Genomic DNA, 18,064 nt, shown 5'->3' on the forward strand with positions numbered 1-18,064 from the left:
GTGTTTATTTACAGCTATGTACATTGAAGATTTGTACATGTTTTAAGACATCTTAGTGTTCTAACATAGGCCCACTAGGCTTGGATTGCACTCCCAGGCTTTAGCTGCAGACTGTAATGACAATAATGCATTCAGGAGATAGATGCTATGTCTGAGGTAAACACAATCCATAGATGTGATCTCTGTACGAAGTCGTTTCCTATTAAGAGAATTTTTCCACTGTTTTAGCTTGTTTTGAGAGAAGTTTTTTAAATGTTAACTTAATGTTAGGTAGTGACTGTAATGGGATCTGCCTGGTGCATCTATTGATATTGGCCATGTGCACTTTTTCTCATAATGCAATTATAAGGGAATGATTGCTAAAGGGACGCTTTTTATGTTTTTTTTTTGTTTAATTTGATTTTATGTGCTTATAAAGGGGCACTGTCCTGTTATCAATACTTAAAAATCACTGTTTTCTGACTGCTATGCTTTTGATTTGGAATTGCTGTGTACAGATCTACGATGTTTCTACAAGAGACTTGTGCAGCAGCTAACTTTCAATTTATGATAATTCAAGTAGGCTCCTTAAGTGAAGTCATTCAGTTTAGGTAGGCCGTAGACAACACTTTCAATTATTTAGTGATTATACTGCATATTAAGTCACACACATCTTGAGATCTAACATATAGGTGTGTCCAGAACAAATAACAGGTAATCATCATCAACTTGACAGCTGCCCCTGTCTTGTGCAGGCACAGAATTCATGCTTGGTAATGAATCTATTTTAAAAATATGTGTGACCCAGGATAAGATAAATCTCATTTGCATATTCATACTCTACCGCACTTGGATATATACCCCTGGTTCACCTCTCCAAAAGCAATGGACTGCATGTGTCAGGTTTTCATAGCTTAAAATACTGACACAAGTTGTACATATACAAAGTGTGACTATTTTTATATGAGTAATTAAAATTGTATATTTATTATGATAAAAATAACTCCACCTTTAGCATAATGTTTTAGGTTTGGGTGGTGTTCAGTATGTTCAGCTAAATAGTGCTGGCGGTGTGACATGTTTCTAATGTGGGAGACAACGTTCTCATAACTATAGCGGCCTGGTGCTGCTTTTTGTTATATAGCAGCCATAGGGGCATATTCAATTGTCCGCGGTTCCCACGGCGTTAACTATTACCGATATTACGGTAATACTAAGCCGGATTTCAGCTCGCAGCTCCCTGAGCCGCGAGCTGAAATCCAGCGTGAAAGGTACCGTAATAACGGTATTTACACGCACTATTACCGTAATGACGGTAATAGTGCGCTCGCCGTGTTACTTTTGCCAGTAACGCTAACAATTGAATATGCCCCATTGTGTCAGTGTCTACGAGCTGTGATATTGCTATTTTTTACATTTCAATATATTCCCAATTTTTGTTATGGTCTTGTTAATTTTCTGTTATTTCCCCAAAGACCTCGTTCACGTCCCCATCAAGTACGCAACCCTTTTTATGACAGATCTGTCACAAGCACCAAGGGAATGAATTTTCATCAGAACTACTGTCCTGAAACTCTTGCACATGGTCCATAACAGTAAACAATGAGAGTACACACTCTGCGGACAATAAAAGTTAACACTTTCACCTAAATAAGGATCATCTCATATCAATAGCATATTATTACATCTATCTGATGAGAGCAACCATCATATTATTGTAAAAAAGGACTTATTCTCACTATTGTCCTACACCACATAGAAGACCTGCTGCACTCACAGAGATGATCATGGGGCCTTGCACTCAGTCTATGGCAGAAACACTAATGGATGTAAAAAGGATTCACCCTCTGTCAAGCACGGAGGAATGTATCAAACATTACTTTTTAAAATGTCATCTATTCTTTCCTGCACAATTTACTTGTTTTTTTTTTCTTCTTTGCACAGCAGCAGAGAAAGAATCAGGTGACAATGCATGTCTTACATTTTATCTCTCTGTGTTGTTTGCAGACAATAGTTTTAATATTTGATTATAATGCAAATACTCAGTTTATTTTTAATGCTTAAAGAAAATGTGTCGTAGCAAGGTAACAATGTTTCCCTTTTTATATGTTTTCAAAAAAGCGAGTGGCTTTAATGTTTCATGTTGAAGGACATGTGTTCAGTTTGCCTTATTACTCTGTGCTGTTGTAGATTGAGAACAATTTGTTTCATGGTACAGTTGGCTTGCATTAAAGAAAAAGTATACAATTCATCTCCTCAGGTGTCCGGCATAGAAAGTATGGATGCCTTAGTCCTAGTGGGTCACTTGGTTACACAATGTAGTTAGCAAGGTTGAAAAAAAGAAATCAAAAGTCCATCAAGTTCCACCTATTCTTATGTGAATTAGCTGTGTTGAATAATTGAATTAAAGATTGCCACCTAAACATTTTATTTGAACCAAGTGAACAGTTTTTATTGACCATTGTACATTTTTTTAATGGAGCTCCCTAATGTGTCCTGTACTCCTCACTAATACACCAGTGATTGATACCTTATGTGTACAGCTCGTTACTGAATGCCAGTGATCACACACTAGCATTCAAATGAGTAAAATTTAATTTATATACACTCAGCTATGCCTACAATCTACCTAGCCCTTTTGTTGTGTCTTTATCCATCAACCATTAAATTACATCCCTTTCCCTGCAAAATTGGATTGTTGTGTTTATGCTTATAATTGTATGTAAACATGAAGTAGATAACCTACAGGAGATATTTTTCTTGACAGGGGGTATTTGCATTAACTCACCAGTTAATGCAGATACCGGTTAATCCAGGGGTCATCCTTAAAAAATGGCCTATTTGCCTGCTTACAGTGGCCCGCAAATGTCAGAAAGGCAGGGACGGTAGTGGAATGAATTCATAAACAATGGCACACAGTTTCTTGGGAGCTATGGTGACAGGTGGTGCTTGGGTGCAAGCAGAGGTTGTCTTGGAGGCAATATGGCACCCTGAAAGCAATCTGCTCTCCATGATTGTTTGAGTGCTGTCAAAAAGGGCATGGTCACATAGTGATGGGGATATCACCAACATAGGTTGTGGCTGCTCTTTACACATGATATTATGGGGGGAATTCTATTAGCCGCAATGTGTCTCTGGAACGTCCATGAAACACTTTGCACTCCACATCACTGGCAATTGAATTCCCCCCCATTATGTATTAAAATGGTGTTGCTCTCACCGACCTGTTATTGCAGTTTTCACAGCCTGGTACTGGATTCTTGTCTGAATCCTGGAATGCTGGGACCTGTTTGGAAAATGTACATGAAATGTGGAAAATAATTAGTGAACACAGTACACAACACAGATCACACAGTGTATAATTATATAACAAGCAAAATATGTGTGATAAAAATAATCACAGATATCTATATGTTTGGAATAATAAACACAAGTGTAACTGTATAAGAGAAATGGCTGCCCCATACAAAGATTAATACACAATAAAAATTAAGAGGCGCTCAAAAACCCTTAAACATAAGCTCAATAATGATGGGAGAAAATGACATACAATTTTAAACTCCAAACTTATTTATTCATAAAGAAATATGGGGGAGATTCAATTGCCCACGATGTGACACACGGACATTGTGCTGTGCACATTGCAGGAATCTCCACCTTCAATAAAAAATATGTGTGTGTTTGTTTTTGAGCATCTCTTAATCTTTAGCCCCTCCAGACACAGCATAAGTTGCCCCCTCAAGACACAGCATAAGTCCCCCCCCCCAAAGACACAGCGTAAGTCTCCCCAGACAAACCATAAGACCCCCTGACAAAGCATATTTACCCAAGCCGTGCTGTGTTAGAGAAGGAGCTCCTCCTCCTTGCTCTGCCGGCTGATGGGACTGAGAGCTGCTGACATATGTCAGCTCACTTTCTACCCCATAGCCCCCCCTCCCCTACAACAAAAGAAAAAAATTGCGGGTGAGCGCTTGCATGCACCACCCGCTGTGGATTTTTTTTTTTTAAAGATTCATTAAGAAAAAAATATTACTTGACTGTGGGCCCCCAGGCAGGCCAGGCCCCAGTAATTTCTACCCACCCCACCCCCTTCCTGGTGCCTCTGGAAATAGACGACCCTCCATGACCCACCAATTCACTTAAATTGTTCATAATGTGCGCAGCGAGCCTCATTGGGTCCACATAGAATGTTAAATACAAGGATGGCAAGGGTAAAATACTGTATAACCTCCCAATCAACTCCATGTTGTTGATTATGTACTTATTGTAAAATACATTACATAAAATACATTACGCTCGACTATACAGTGAGCCCTACTGGTGGACCTGAAACCGCCTTCACTATATATATGTCAGGTGCCGTCTCCGCACTCTCCACATGCACCGGAGATAGGCACCTTCTCTCCGCAATCTACGTCCTGTTGCCTAGCAGCAGAACTCTATCTCTACTCACCTGTCTGCAGCCAGCATGTCTAAACCGCCTAAATCTCCCTAACCCAATCAGGAGGCACCTAAGAGTACTTAAAGCAGCCTTTGACACCTGTCTAGTGCCAGAGTATTGGTTCTACCCTGCTCCAGCATTTAGTTTGCATTCCTGTTCCTGAACTCCTGTATATAGACTCCTTGGCTTGTTTGACCTCTCTTCCGGATTTCCCTTGTACTTTGCTGCCCGCACTGGTATTGACCTTTGGACCGTCCCTGACTACTCTTGCCTACTCTCCGTGGTACCTCGCTTCCTTGGTTTTGACTCGGCCTGTCTGACTACTCCATTCGCTGCACTGGTGACTTTCTGGGAGAACCGCGACCTGCACGCAGCCAAGCCCAAACCTCCTTGCGGGGGTCCCTGGTGACTCCGCGCCTCTCAGGTTAGTAGCGCTAATACCAGTCGGTAATATTCTCTGTGTAAAAGTGTGACAGAATACTCTGGCCATGAGCGGACCGGGCGAACCTTCGGCCCGCGACTTATTACTTCACCTGGGTCAGATAGTGGAACGACAAGAATCCAACCAGGCACAATTATTGCAATGCATTCAGGGAATCATCTCCCATCTGGACTCCTTACAAGCATCACCACCTACTACTTCCTCAGCCGCCACATCCTCTGCTGCATCAGATCCTACCATCCCTGCTAGGGGTGCTACCATCAGAGGCCTCCGTCTTCCTCCTCCCGAGAAATACGATGGCGATCCGCTGAAATACCGTGGCTTCCTCAACCAGTGCTCTATTCAATTCGAATTGGCTCCGAAGAATTTCTCGTCAGAAAGAGCTAAGGGGGCCTATTTGATTTCGCTCCTCTCAGGGCAAGCATTGGCCTGGGCTTCCCCTCTCTGGGAACGGGATGACCCTATACTGCAAAATTCTGTGGTCTTCATTGAAAGATTATGCAAGGTATTTGATGAACCCGGAAGAATCTCTTCGGCCGCCTCCGGTCTCCTAGGAATACGCCAAGGCTCTCTTACAGCTTGACAATATGCGGTGCAATTTTGGACCCTTGCAGCCGAACTCCGATGGAACGATGAAGCTCTCATCGCTACCTTCTGGCAAGGTCTTAATGAGCGTATCAAGGATGATTTAGCTTCTCGTGATCTTCCTTCCAATCTGGATGACCTCATATCCCTGTGTATTAAGGTGGACATCCGCCACAGGGAACGTGCTCTCGAACGGGACCGCACTCGCCGGCCGTTTCCTCGTCTAGCACCCAACTTTATTCCTCCTACTCCACCTGCAGAAGAACCTATGCAGATCGGCCGTTCTCGTCTGTCCCCAAAGGAACATGAGAGACGTATGAAAAACTGCCTCTGTTTGTATTGTGGTGAACCAGGACATCTTCTCGCCGTTTGTCCCAAGAGGCCGGGAAACGCCACCTTCTAGGTGATAATAGGGAGGTCAACCTAGGACCCCAGTCCCTTTCTCCCTACCTTCGGAAGGAGTCAGAGTTTTTGATGCCAGTCACCTTGGTTTTCCCTAATGGCCCATTTACTACCTGGGCCTTTGTGGATTCGGGTTCTGCAGGGAATTTCATCTCTTCCAAACTTGTGACCGAACTCTGTCTGGATACTATCCCTTTGGCTCAACATTTGATGCTCACTGCTGTGGACGGAAATAGAGTCTCCAATGGCTCAATCTCTCTCTCTACTTCCCCACTCCAGATGGAGATAGGAGCACTTCACTCCGAAAGTATAAGTTTCCTTGTGCTCCCCCAATCGGTTAACCCTATCATCCTGAGGCTACCATGGCTGAAGCTCCATTCTCCACAATTCGACTGGCAGCGAGCTCAAGTTATCCGCTGGGGTTCATCCTGCAATAAAAGATGTCTGAGATCCATTTTCCCATCAAAACCCAAGCTGGCCTGTCTCTGTACTTCTTCCCTGGTGGGCCTTCCTGAATTCTACTCTGAGTTCGCTGATGTGTTCTCTAAAACCGCTTCCGAAATCCTTCCTCCTCATCGGCCTTGGGATTGCCCCATCGACCTCATCCCTGGAAAGAACATTCCTAGAGGCAGGGTATATCCGCTGTCTTTGCCCGAGACAGAGGCTATGTCGGAGTATGTTACTGAGAACCTCAGGAGGGGATTCATTAGGAAATCATCTTCTCCAGCAGGGGCATGCTTCTTTTTTGTAAAGAAGGACGGCTCTCTCAGACCGTACATTGATTACAGGAGACTAAATGCCATCACGATTAAAGATCGTTACCCCTTCCTTTAATCTCTGAGCTCTTTGACCGTATTCAAGGGGCACAAATATTTACTAAGTTGGATCTCAGGGGAGCCTACAACCTAATCAGAATTCGCAGAGGAGACGAGTGGAAAACCGCATTTAATACCAGAGACGGCCACTATGAATACCTGGTGATGCCGTTTGGGCTCAGTAACGCCCCAGCGGTCTTTCAGGACTTTGGTAGAGCAAATCCCTAAATATTTCATTCACAATCAGTGGTTATTTATTTGGATGATATCCTAATCTTTTCCCAAGACCTATCTACTCATCTCATGCATGCATGTCAAAGAGGTGTTTTCTCGTTTACGTGCTAATCTCCTTTTCTGCAAGCTCGAGAAATGTCTCTTCAATTGCTCTCAAGTACCCTTGCTAGGATATATTGTATCAGGCTCCGGCCTTCAGATGGATCCAAGCAAATTGGAGGCTATTCATAATTGGCCTCAACCTTCCGGTCTCAAGGCTACCCAGCATTTTATTGGCTTTACGAATTATTATCGCCAATTCATTAAGGGGTTTTCTATGTTAATCTCTCCTATTACTCTCCTCACTCGGAGGGGCGGCCAATCGAAGTCTTGGCCCCCAGAGGCTGTACGAGCATTTCTAGCCATTAAGGAGGCCTTCTTGTCTGTACCTGTCTTATCTCAACCCGATAAAAATAAACCGTTTTTCCTAGAGGTGGATGCATCCTCTGTTGGGATTGGAGCAGTACTGTCCCAAAAGAATTCTGTAGGTCTTCCTGTTCCTTGTGGTTTTCTCTCCAAAAGATTTTCAGCCAGTGAAGCCAACTAGGGGATTGGGGACAAGGAACTTCTCGCCATCAAGACCGCCCTGGAGGAATGGCGCTATCTGTTGGAGGGGGCGCGCTTTCCCATCACAGTGTATACAGATCATAAAAATCTCACCTACTTGCAGTCTGCACAATGTCTGAACCCTCGACAGGCCCGCTGGTCGCTATTTTTTAACAGATTCCAGCTGATACTAACTTTTCGGCCCGGTACCAAGAATTTCTGTGCTGACGCGTTATCTCGATCTTTTGACTTCTCCGATGTCTCGTCATCTATGGTTGCCAAACCTATCCTCAATCCTTCTACAATTGTAGCCTTGACCAATTCTTTTTTCAAGACTCCTCCTCCTGGTCGTTCTTTTGTACAGGAACATCTATGCATTAAACTCCTAAGATGGGCTCATAACGCCAAATTCGCTGGTCATGCTGGGGTTAAGAAGATAGTTGCTCTTCTATCTCGCCTTTATTGGTGGCCCTGATTGCCCTCGGATGTCCTGAAATTTATCCGCGCTTGTGAGGTCTGCGCCCAACACAAGATCCTGAGGAGACCCCCTGCCGGTCTTCTCCATCCTCTGCCCATTCCGGACCTTCCATGGCTAGGTATCAGGTATCAGCATGGTTTCATTACAGACCTTCCTGCCAGTCATGGCTTTAACACCATCTGGGTGGTGGTGGACCGCTTTTCGAAATTAGCCCACTTCATTCCCCTCAAGGGATTACCTTCTGCCTCCCAGCTGGCTCTCCTGTTCATCCGAGAGATTTTTCGCCTTCACAGCTGCCCGAGGGACATCATTTCTGATCGTGGAGTCCAATTTGTCTCCCAATTCTGGAGATCCTTTTGCAAACAGCTTGGGATCAGCCTAAAATTCTCCTCCGGGTACCACCCGCAAACTAATGGGGGGACTGAATGGACCAATCAGGACTTGGAGGCATTTCTGAGGTGCTACTGTTCGGATCAATAGTCGTCCTGGAGTGAACTTTTACCCTGGGCAGAGTTTATCCATAATAACCACCAACACGAGTCCACGGGTAACACTCCCTGCTTTACCATCTACGGGAGACATCCCATTCTCCAAACCTTCTCTGATCTTTCGGATTCCTCTGTACCTGCTGCGCAGAATATGGTACACAATTTTTCTCAAATTTGGTCCCAAGTACGTTCGAGATTACTACAAACTTCTGACCGTTACAAACACTTTTCTGATCGGCATAGAAGGAATCTCCCTTTACTTAGGGTAGGAGACAAAGTCTGGTTAGCTACCCGCAACCTTAGACTCAAGGTTCCCACTATGAAATTAGCTCCACGTTATATTGGACCCTTTTCCATCTCTCATTTGATCAACCCTGTCACCTACAGCTTACATCTACCAGCTTCCCTGCAGATTCATAATACCTTCCATACATCTCTGCTTAAAGCACTCATTCTCAACGAATTTTCCAGCAAAACCTCTCCACCTCCTCCTGTCAAGACTATTCGTGGTGAAGAATTTCTGGTAGAACGTATTCTGGAATCTCATATCACTAGAGGAAAACGCCAATTTCTCATCCATTGGAAGGGCTAAGGCCCAGAGGAGAGATCTTGGGTCTATGAAGAGGATATTCATGCTCCACGTCTGTTGGCAAGATTTCTGCGGGATTCCTGCACCACCCGTAAGAAAGAAGGGGAGGATACTGTCAGGTGCCGTCTCCGCGCTCTCCACAGGCGCCGGAGATGGGCACCTTCTCTCCGCAATCCACGTCCTGTTGCCTAGCAGCAGAACTCTATCTCTACTCACCTGTCTGCAGCCAGCATGTCTAAACCGCCTAAATCTCCCTAACCCAATCAGGAGGCACCTAAGAGTACTTAAAGCAGCCTTTGACACCTGTCTAGTGCCAGAGTATTGGTTCTACCCTGCTCTAGCATTTAGTTTGCATTCCTGTTCCTGAACTCCTGTGTATAGACTCCTTGGCTTGTTTGACCTCTCTTCCGGATTTCCCTTGTACTTCGCTGCCTGCACTGGTATTGACCTCTGGACCGTCCCTGACTCGGCCTGTCTGACTACCCCATTCGCTGCACTGATGACTTCCTGGGAGAACCGCAACCTGCACGCAGCCAAGCCCAAACCTCCTTGCGGGGGTCCCTGGTGAACACCGGTGGTGTATTAGACTCCGCGCCTCTCAGGTTAGTAGCGCTAATACCAGTCGGTGATATTCTCTGTGTAAAAGTGTGACAATATATTTATATATATATATATATATATATATATATATATATATACAAACAAAAAAAGAGATATATATGATGGCGCTAATTACCACAACGTAAATACAATTTGGATAAACAACTGGTATAAATAATATGTAAAGTCCAGTATTGAAGGATCAGTCCCAAAAAACAACACTTAGCTCAGTTGAGAGTGGCAGCCTCAGGATACTTGTGGCCAGATGGTTAATCCGGATAACGAAAATGCTGCAACAGAAAAACAAGTAGGGCGCCCCAATGTGTAATATCACAAATATGGTGTTGGGAAGATGTAATAACTGTGTACCGTAAAGATGTATTCAAGAAGTAAAGATCATATGGGGGTTTCCTCTTCAGAGGTAATCCCTCTCAGTCTCCATCAGACATAGCGACAATGTAGAAAAAACAAAACAAAAAATAACATAGTGCAGTATTGTTATATATAGAAAACTGCACCAGAAACCAGAGATAGTCCTCCACCAGGAGACAGAGTGCTAAAACAGGTAGTAAACCCAAAGGTGAAAGATGTAGCACACATGTGCAACATGCAACCCTCGGTCAATAAAAACTGCGTACCAGATAGTCACAAGACAATGAGCTTTCTTGGACCATATATACACGATCAAGCAATTCCTTGCTCTCTGTAGTTTACTTTAAAGAAGATGCACAGTAAATATACAGGAGTTGAAGTGGGCTGGTATAAAGCAGAATGACATACCACCACTTCCCACTGCTCAGTCTGACTCATCACTTGGTAATCAATTGTCACAATTAGAATGGTCTCCAATGCAGAAACCATAGTGCGTGAGCTATTTAAATAGGCTTCAGTGCACTTTGGTGTACAGAAGCTGCCGCTTGTATAACTTAGTCAGTAATAGAGACACTGTACAATAGAGGTTAATTTACCATTCTCAGCCACAGGCAGGTCTCTGTGTCATTCTGTGTGTACCATGTATGTAGCTATGTATACAAAAGGTCAGGTGCAGACAAAGATAAGTAAGGTATAGTTAAGAGAAATCAGAAAGACAATTCAGAGTAAAGTGTTGTAATTGTCTGTTGTGCCAATAAATGGCTAAATACATAGATATATATATATATATAAGTCTTTTGCTGCTTTCTCACAGAGCCAGTGTTCTTAGTCATTATCATAGAGTTAGTATATTAACTAATTTGAATAAGAACTCTGGCTCTGTTAGAAAGCAGTATAACACATTTCACAAAATACATTATATATTTATGTTTTCATTTGTGTTTTGAAGATGGAGGAATTATGTTTTTTTGGCAAGAGGTAAGTTGATTATTTACTATATATCTATGCAGGGTCGGATTGGCCATCTGGCACTTCTGGCAAATGCCAGAAGGGCTGATGGCTGGATGGGCCGACCCGACTCCTCCCGTCTTCTTGGTGGCTGGTTCCTTCCCAGGAACCAGCCACCTCTGCTGCGTGCTCCTCAGATCCCTCCCCCTTTATGCTGTGCACTGGTGCACTGTTACACTGGTGAGTTTTTTTACTGAAGAGGGGGGGTGCCCGCGATTTTCGCGGGGGGGGGTCGCGGGGGTGCCGTGATTTTCGGGGGGTCAAGATTGTGGAAGAGCCATGGGGTGCTGGGAGAGGGGATGAGAAAGCCAGGGGGTGCTGGGAGAGGGGGTGAGAGCCATGGGTTGCTGGGAAAGGGGGTGAGATAGCCAGGGGGTGCTGGGAGAGGGGATGAGAGCCAGGGGGTGCTGGGAGAGGGGGTGAGAGCCAGGGGGTGCTGGGAGAGGGGGTGAGAGCCAGGAGGTGCTGGGAGAGGGGGTGAGAGAGCCGAAGGGGGTGCTGGGAAAGGGGGTGAGAGAGCCGAAGGGGGTGCTGGGAAAGGGGGTGAGAGAGCCGAAGGGGAAGAGGGGCTGTGAGAGGGGTGAGAGAGCCAAAGGGGAAGAGGGGTGAGAGAGCCAGGGGGTGCTAGGAGAAGGGGTGAAAGAGCCAAAGGGGAAGGGGGCGGTGGGAGAGGGGGTGAGAGAGCCAGGGTGGTAGGGGGTGCAGGAAGAGGAGTGGGAGAGCCGGGGGGTAGAGGGTGCAGGAAGATTTGTGAGAGAGCCAGGGGAGTAGGTGGTACAGGAAGATGTGTGAGAGCCAGCGGAGAAAGGAGAGAGGGACAAAGGAGAAGATGGTGCAGGGGCATAGGTAAAAGAAAGTGTAAAGGGAGAGACATCTTAAGAATTCGAATGTCAGGGATGCAGCTATCATAAAACACAAGTAATAATGAAGAATGGAAATGTACCGAGGGGACAAGTGTTAAAAAAAATAAAAAATCAAGCCTTCATACTCCATTCACTTATATTTTCTATACCCCGACTCCTAAATTTCTGCTTCAACCACTGCCCTCTATTCCTGCTCCCGACTGCCTGTGTGAGCTGACAGCTGCTGATCCCTCCTCGCCCAGCGCGCCCAGTAGGAGAACAGAACACAGGATGCCATAATCAGGTAAGTTCATATATTTTCTCGTGTGCAATATGTTTTTAACCATCCTTTCTTGAACTGGGGACACTACAGCGTATCTAATAATGTTTAACACTATGTATTGCTCATTATTTCACTCTAATGTTTTTTGCATATTTATCTTTACAGAGATTTTTAATTAAGAGGAAAAAACATTGCTTGTTATAAATTTTATCTGTAATTGTGTCAATATATCTATTTTTGTTTGCATTGTAAATGATGTATTAAGCTGCTCTTGGGACTCACAATTAGTATCTGATATGCTGTACCAATTTTTATTTGTGAATGAGTTTTTGTCTGAGCTTTACTAATGATTTGGGGGCACTACTATGGCATAATGTTATTTGGGGTCACTGTTGTGACATAATATGATTTGTGGGCAATACTGTATGGTATATGTTTTGGGGGCACTACTATGCCATAATATGATTTGTGGGCACTTCTGCATGACCAAATATGAATTGAGGGTAATACTATGTGGCATAATATGACCTTGGGGCACTACGATGTGGCATAATATGAACTGGGCACACTATGTGTGGCATCATATGAACTTCTGCCAAAGGCAAGTCTTTCATTGTTGAATATGATGGGAGCCCAAAGAAGTTGCTGTATCGGGGCCCAAAATTCCTCTTGTCAGCCCTGCCTGTGAGTCAAGGGGGTAGACGTCTCCAGGTAAATAATCTAAATGTTTCCTATCTAATCAAACTGATGGATCACATCTAGATATTTCTCACCCACCTTCTCTATACCCCTTAATTTATATACTGTTATTTAAAATGAATAGAAAAAACGCATATCCAATTACTGTAGTAAAACAAAAATATTTTTCTCTGACATTTTGCTGTAGATGGAAATACTTTTAATGCGGCCGTGTGGGTTCAACTGATCATTCAATAGTTATGTTTTTTTTAGATATATGTTAGTTTTATTTCATGTGGAATGATTCATGAAAATTCTGCCATTACTATTTAATTGAGGGAAAAGGGTACCTGTTACCTATATGTGTGTGTAAGTACTCTGTTCGTTGTTGCTATTTTGTGGGAGATTTGAAAAAAGCAAAACATTGTTTCCTACAGTGGTGTCTGTATAATTGGTGGTATTGCTCTGGTATGGGGTGGCGTGCTGATGGCAATGTTGTAGTGTGTTTGGTGCTTAGTATTGCTAATAAGTAGGAGAGGGTATTGCTATAATGTGGGGGGTGACGCTGTAATGTGGGGGGTGATGCCGGTTGCTGTAATGTGGATGTGATGCTGGACGCTGTAATGTGGATGTGATGCTGGACGCTGTAATGTGGATGTGATGCTGGACGCTGTAATGTGGGGGGTGATGCCGGTTGCTGTAATGTGGGGGCTGATGCCGGTTGCTGTAATGTGGGGGGTGATACCGGTTGCTGTAATGTGGGGGGTGATGCCGGTTGCTGTAATGTGGGGGTGATTGATGTATGAGTGTGTGTGGGGGTTATTTATTGCTGTAATTTGGGTACTAATAATGTATTGTCATAGTATTTATTGATGCAATTGGGGTGCTAATAATGTAATGTTGAGGGTCATTAGGAGAAATAAATACCCCCCCCACACACACACACACTCATACTACATCATGTTGTACTGCGCCAGCATCAGTGTGCAACAATATAGTGCATGTAGACCACAACACATGGGCCTGTGTGCTTTAAATGCCAGGGCTGACTTTTAGTCCCAGTCCGGCCCTGTATCTATGTATACATCTATTTGTGGTCACAACAGACAGTGGATAAAACATCTTTTAACTCCTTTTTCTGTTTTATCCTAATTCCACCTTATTTATCTTTGCTTGTACATGACCTGATATGCTTAATCAAAAAAATTTTTGGGGGTTAGACACTCCCCAATATATGTCAATTGGTAGCATTGACTTATATTTCTAGTTCTCCATGGATATAGAGCTTTGACCCCTAAAACATTTGAAGTGTTCGATGTATGTGTGCTCTAAGTTTCAATGTTTTTTAGCACTATTTAGTAAAATACAAAGACATAGAGGGACATATTCAATTGTCCGCGTTACTCGCTAAACTTAACGCAGCTTGCGCACTATTACCGCTATTACGGTAATAGTGCGCGTAATTACCGTTATTATGGTACCTTTACCGCCAGATTTCAGGGAGCTGCAAGCTGGAATTCGGGTTAGAATTACCGTAATAACAGTAATACTTTCAATGGCGCGTTACTTTTGCAAGTAACGCGAACAATTAAATAGGCCCCAGAAAATGTTAAAAAAAATCTAAAATTTAAACCTATCAAAATCCCTTAAGATTCAGGGGCTAAATGGTCTCCAACCATTCAGTTACTTTTACCATAGCAACTCTATCTCTACATTTATTAGTTAATGAAAAGAAAAAAAATTAGTACTTCTGGCAATATACTGCCCTTTATCAAGACTTGAGTGAGTGCCTTCCAATTGCTGTTGGGGCATTTTCTCTTGGCCCACCAGGAGAGGGAATCCCAACATTAAACTTATTATTAAAGAAGTCTGGGGATGGGATGCCATAAAAATCTCATATCTTAGCAAGCCAATGTTGTAGAGTCCTTGTTTAACAGGTAAATCTGTTAATTGCATAATATTAGAAAGGCATAATAAACTCAATCTTTTAATCTAACTGCAAAATTAACAGAATAGTCGGTCCATTCATCACAGGTAATTGTATTTGTTTCTTAGAATTTATATTGTGAATACATATCTTTTCATTAATTTATTTCTAATTATCTAAACTGATATCCAGCCATAAGCAATAAGTAGTGTTACCACTGTAAAACAGAATTTACAATGAAGTTGAATCCTTATGGTCTGTATGTCAATGCTATAATTAACTAATCTGTGAGGAATTAAATTAGAAACTACAATTCAAATTAAGCAATATATACCCATAGCATATTTGGTGACTAAAAAAAATATGTTAATTTGATACATGTAACGCAGAACCATGTTTAAAATATATTTCCTTATCATCGTCATCATCACCATTTATTTATATAGCGCCACTAATTCCGCAGCGCTGTACAGAGAACTCACTCACATCAGTCCCTGCCCCATTGGGGCTTACAGTCTAAATTCCCTAACACACACACACACACACACACACACACAGACTAGGGTCAATTTTGTTAGCAGCCAATTAACCTACCAGTATGTTTTTGGAGTGTGGGAGAAAACCGGAGCACCCAGAGGAAACCCACGCAAACACGTGGAGAACATGAAAACTCCTTACAGATCAGACTCCATGGCAACCCTTACATAAGAGTGTAGTCCCTTAGTCAGTATAGTTAGGAAAATGGTTGACACCCCTGGAAGGTATATAGTGCGGATGCTCCTATTCTTCCTCATCTTTTTTCTGTCTCTCCAAAGCTGAGTTAGGCAGAGATAGAGTTTTTCTTTACTCTAGGATTTGCCTAACCCTATTCCCAGAGAGGGTCCTGAGAGTCCCGGAATCGCTTCTTTTGGCTTCCCTGAGCCAGCATTTATTACAACTGTGTAATATAAATGTTAACCAGTATTTTTCAAAATTTTAATTTTGTGCATCTCGCGTCACTCCGTACACACACAGTCATTTCCAGGTCATTTCCAGAACTCTTCCAGCTGGAAGAGTTCCCTGGCTATGTTCTTGGACAGCAGATCAAATGCCTATAATCTGCTTAACTACTCTTTTCGACATCATGAAGTATACAGAGTTACATCACTTCTCTATGATTGTTAAAATATTTTTGTTTGGATCTTCCTCAAGGCAGCAGTTCAAAGAACCCAGAACATATTGCCCTGGCAAAGTAGTACATCAGGCAATATGTGGGCAATCAAGCTAAAAGACCCATCTGTTCATTTTGAGTGAAAGAAGGAAGGCAACAAAATCCACAATGGATATCAGCTGATCCAGTTGCAACTAGTGGTACCCAAACTATGGGACCACAATCTGAAATGTCTGAGGCAAACTCTGAGACTTTCTCTAAACACCAAGATGTCTCTAGGTTGATGACAAGATCCAACATTGAATGAAAGAGATTTACCCCTTTCAGAACCAGAATAAATTTTGATTACAACAGATTCAAGCTCCAAAGGTTGGGGAGGACATCTGAACACAGAAATAATAAAGGGTGTCTGGAGTCAAAAGCAAAAGAGACTTCATGAAAACATCCTGTAAGCAAGAGCAGTGTGACATGCAATACAGAATTTTATACCTCAACTACAACACAAACAGCAAAGATTTTTGGCAGGCAACAGAACAGTCTTAAAAAGACAAGGAGGCACCAAGAGCAACTGTATGATGGCAGAAATACAGGAAATGATGGCATGGACAGAGGAAAACCTAAATTCCCTCTCAGCCCTTAATGCAGCAGGGAAAGGGAACAAGGTGGCAGATTATCTCCTCAAATATCAGATCCATCCAGAAGAATGGACCTTGACCAAAGAGGTTGATTAAAAATTAAAGAAAGTTGGGGATAGTACAAGTAGATCTGATGCCAACAAGAGGAACTTCAGAATGGAGAGATTCTACTCTTGTTACACTGATCCAGAAGCAGAAGGGATCTGCCCTACAAAGACCTTGGAATTTCCCTCCTGGTCCTTTAGTTGCACGTATATTGAAAAAATGACAAAAGGAAGCCGTGGAAGTGATAGCAGTTCTTCCATTTTAGCCTTGCAGATTATGGTTTCCAGTAGCATGGAATGCTCCTTCAACAACCATGGCCACTACCACAGTGGTTTGACCTTTTACAACAGGGACCATTTTTTTACCCAAATCCAGAAAATCTTTCTTTGATGTTGTGGAGATTGTCAGAAGCACCTTTACTCTTCAATTGTGGCCATTCAAAGTGGTTGAGGTATTACTACAAACAAAAAAAATAATTATGCTATAGCATATTACAGAGTATGGAAAACATTTATTAGATGGTGCAGATCTAAATGAAGCAATGCACTTGCCTTATTTGGATGATTTTCTGGTAATAGGGAAAACAGAACACAGAGCAAGAAACAAAGCAATCAAAGTAATCTCTTTCCTACAGGACCATGGTTGGATCATAAATAAAATCAAGAGTCCTCTCGTGCCCATTCATCAGTTGCAATTACTGGGAATACAAATAGAAAGCAAAAGACAAAGGCAGTCAAAGGAAAGACTCATGAAGATTTCACATCCTACACAGATGATCCAGTGGGAAGATTCTTTTAAGCAGTGAAAATAATTTGCCCTGCATAAAATCTTTTATGCAACCTTTTATGCAAGTTTCATACTCTTGTTTCGGAAACTATAATATCAGAACTGTTTGAACCCTTAAATGAAGTTTCACTTAAGTGGCTCACACTCAAGGTACTGTTCCTAGTGGCAATCAAGAGTGGTAGAACTTAAGGCTTCAGGATGCAAAGAACCATTTTGTATCTGTACACTGATAAAGTGGTGCTGCGAGCAAATCCTGCCTTGCCTTAGGTAGTTTCCACATTTCATGTCAATTAAGAAATTGTTCTTCTGTCTCTTTGTCCAAATCCCACTAATGACTTCAATTCAGCCTTGGAGAGAGAAATGTCTGTGTATCTCACAGCAACAAAAGAATTCCAAAAGATGGATCAACTCTTTGTACTTCCTGAAAGTACACTTCAAGGGCTGTTATAACAGGAAGGAAATTGAGGTGCCAAAACTGCTGAAGCACATTCCACAATGGCAGTGGCAACCTCCTGTGGCACACAGGGCTCAGGCTTGAGCAAATGACCTATGCAAAGCAGCTGGCCATCTCCTCATACCTGTTCAAGACAGCACCATGGCAGCCCAAATATTCCTTCAATGTTACCTGTTACCTGCTTTATGTTTTTCAGAGACTGCTTGGAAAGTTATTTAAAGACAATGAAGGAAGAAGCTTAGAATA

At 42.8% G+C, this 18,064-nt stretch overlaps 1 protein-coding gene across 5 annotated transcripts in view; it reads left to right on the forward strand.

The window, feature by feature from the left end:
- The window catches only part of CADPS2 (calcium dependent secretion activator 2), a 367,836-nt gene that overhangs the window by 203,308 nt on the left and 146,464 nt on the right, over positions 1-18,064 (forward strand). For 2 of the 5 annotated variants that reach the window (XM_075208940.1, XM_075208941.1), the window contains exon 17: positions 1,924-1,941. The exons of the other annotated variants lie outside the window; for them this stretch is intronic. In XM_075208940.1, the coding sequence (XP_075065041.1) occupies positions 1,924-1,941 (18 nt within the window). The remainder of the gene's footprint in view (positions 1-1,923; positions 1,942-18,064) is intronic. 5 annotated transcript variants of the gene reach the window in all.

This window comes from Mixophyes fleayi, chromosome 4 (assembly GCF_038048845.1).
Source record: "Mixophyes fleayi isolate aMixFle1 chromosome 4, aMixFle1.hap1, whole genome shotgun sequence".
Classification (NCBI taxonomy): Eukaryota; Metazoa; Chordata; class Amphibia; order Anura; family Limnodynastidae; genus Mixophyes; species Mixophyes fleayi.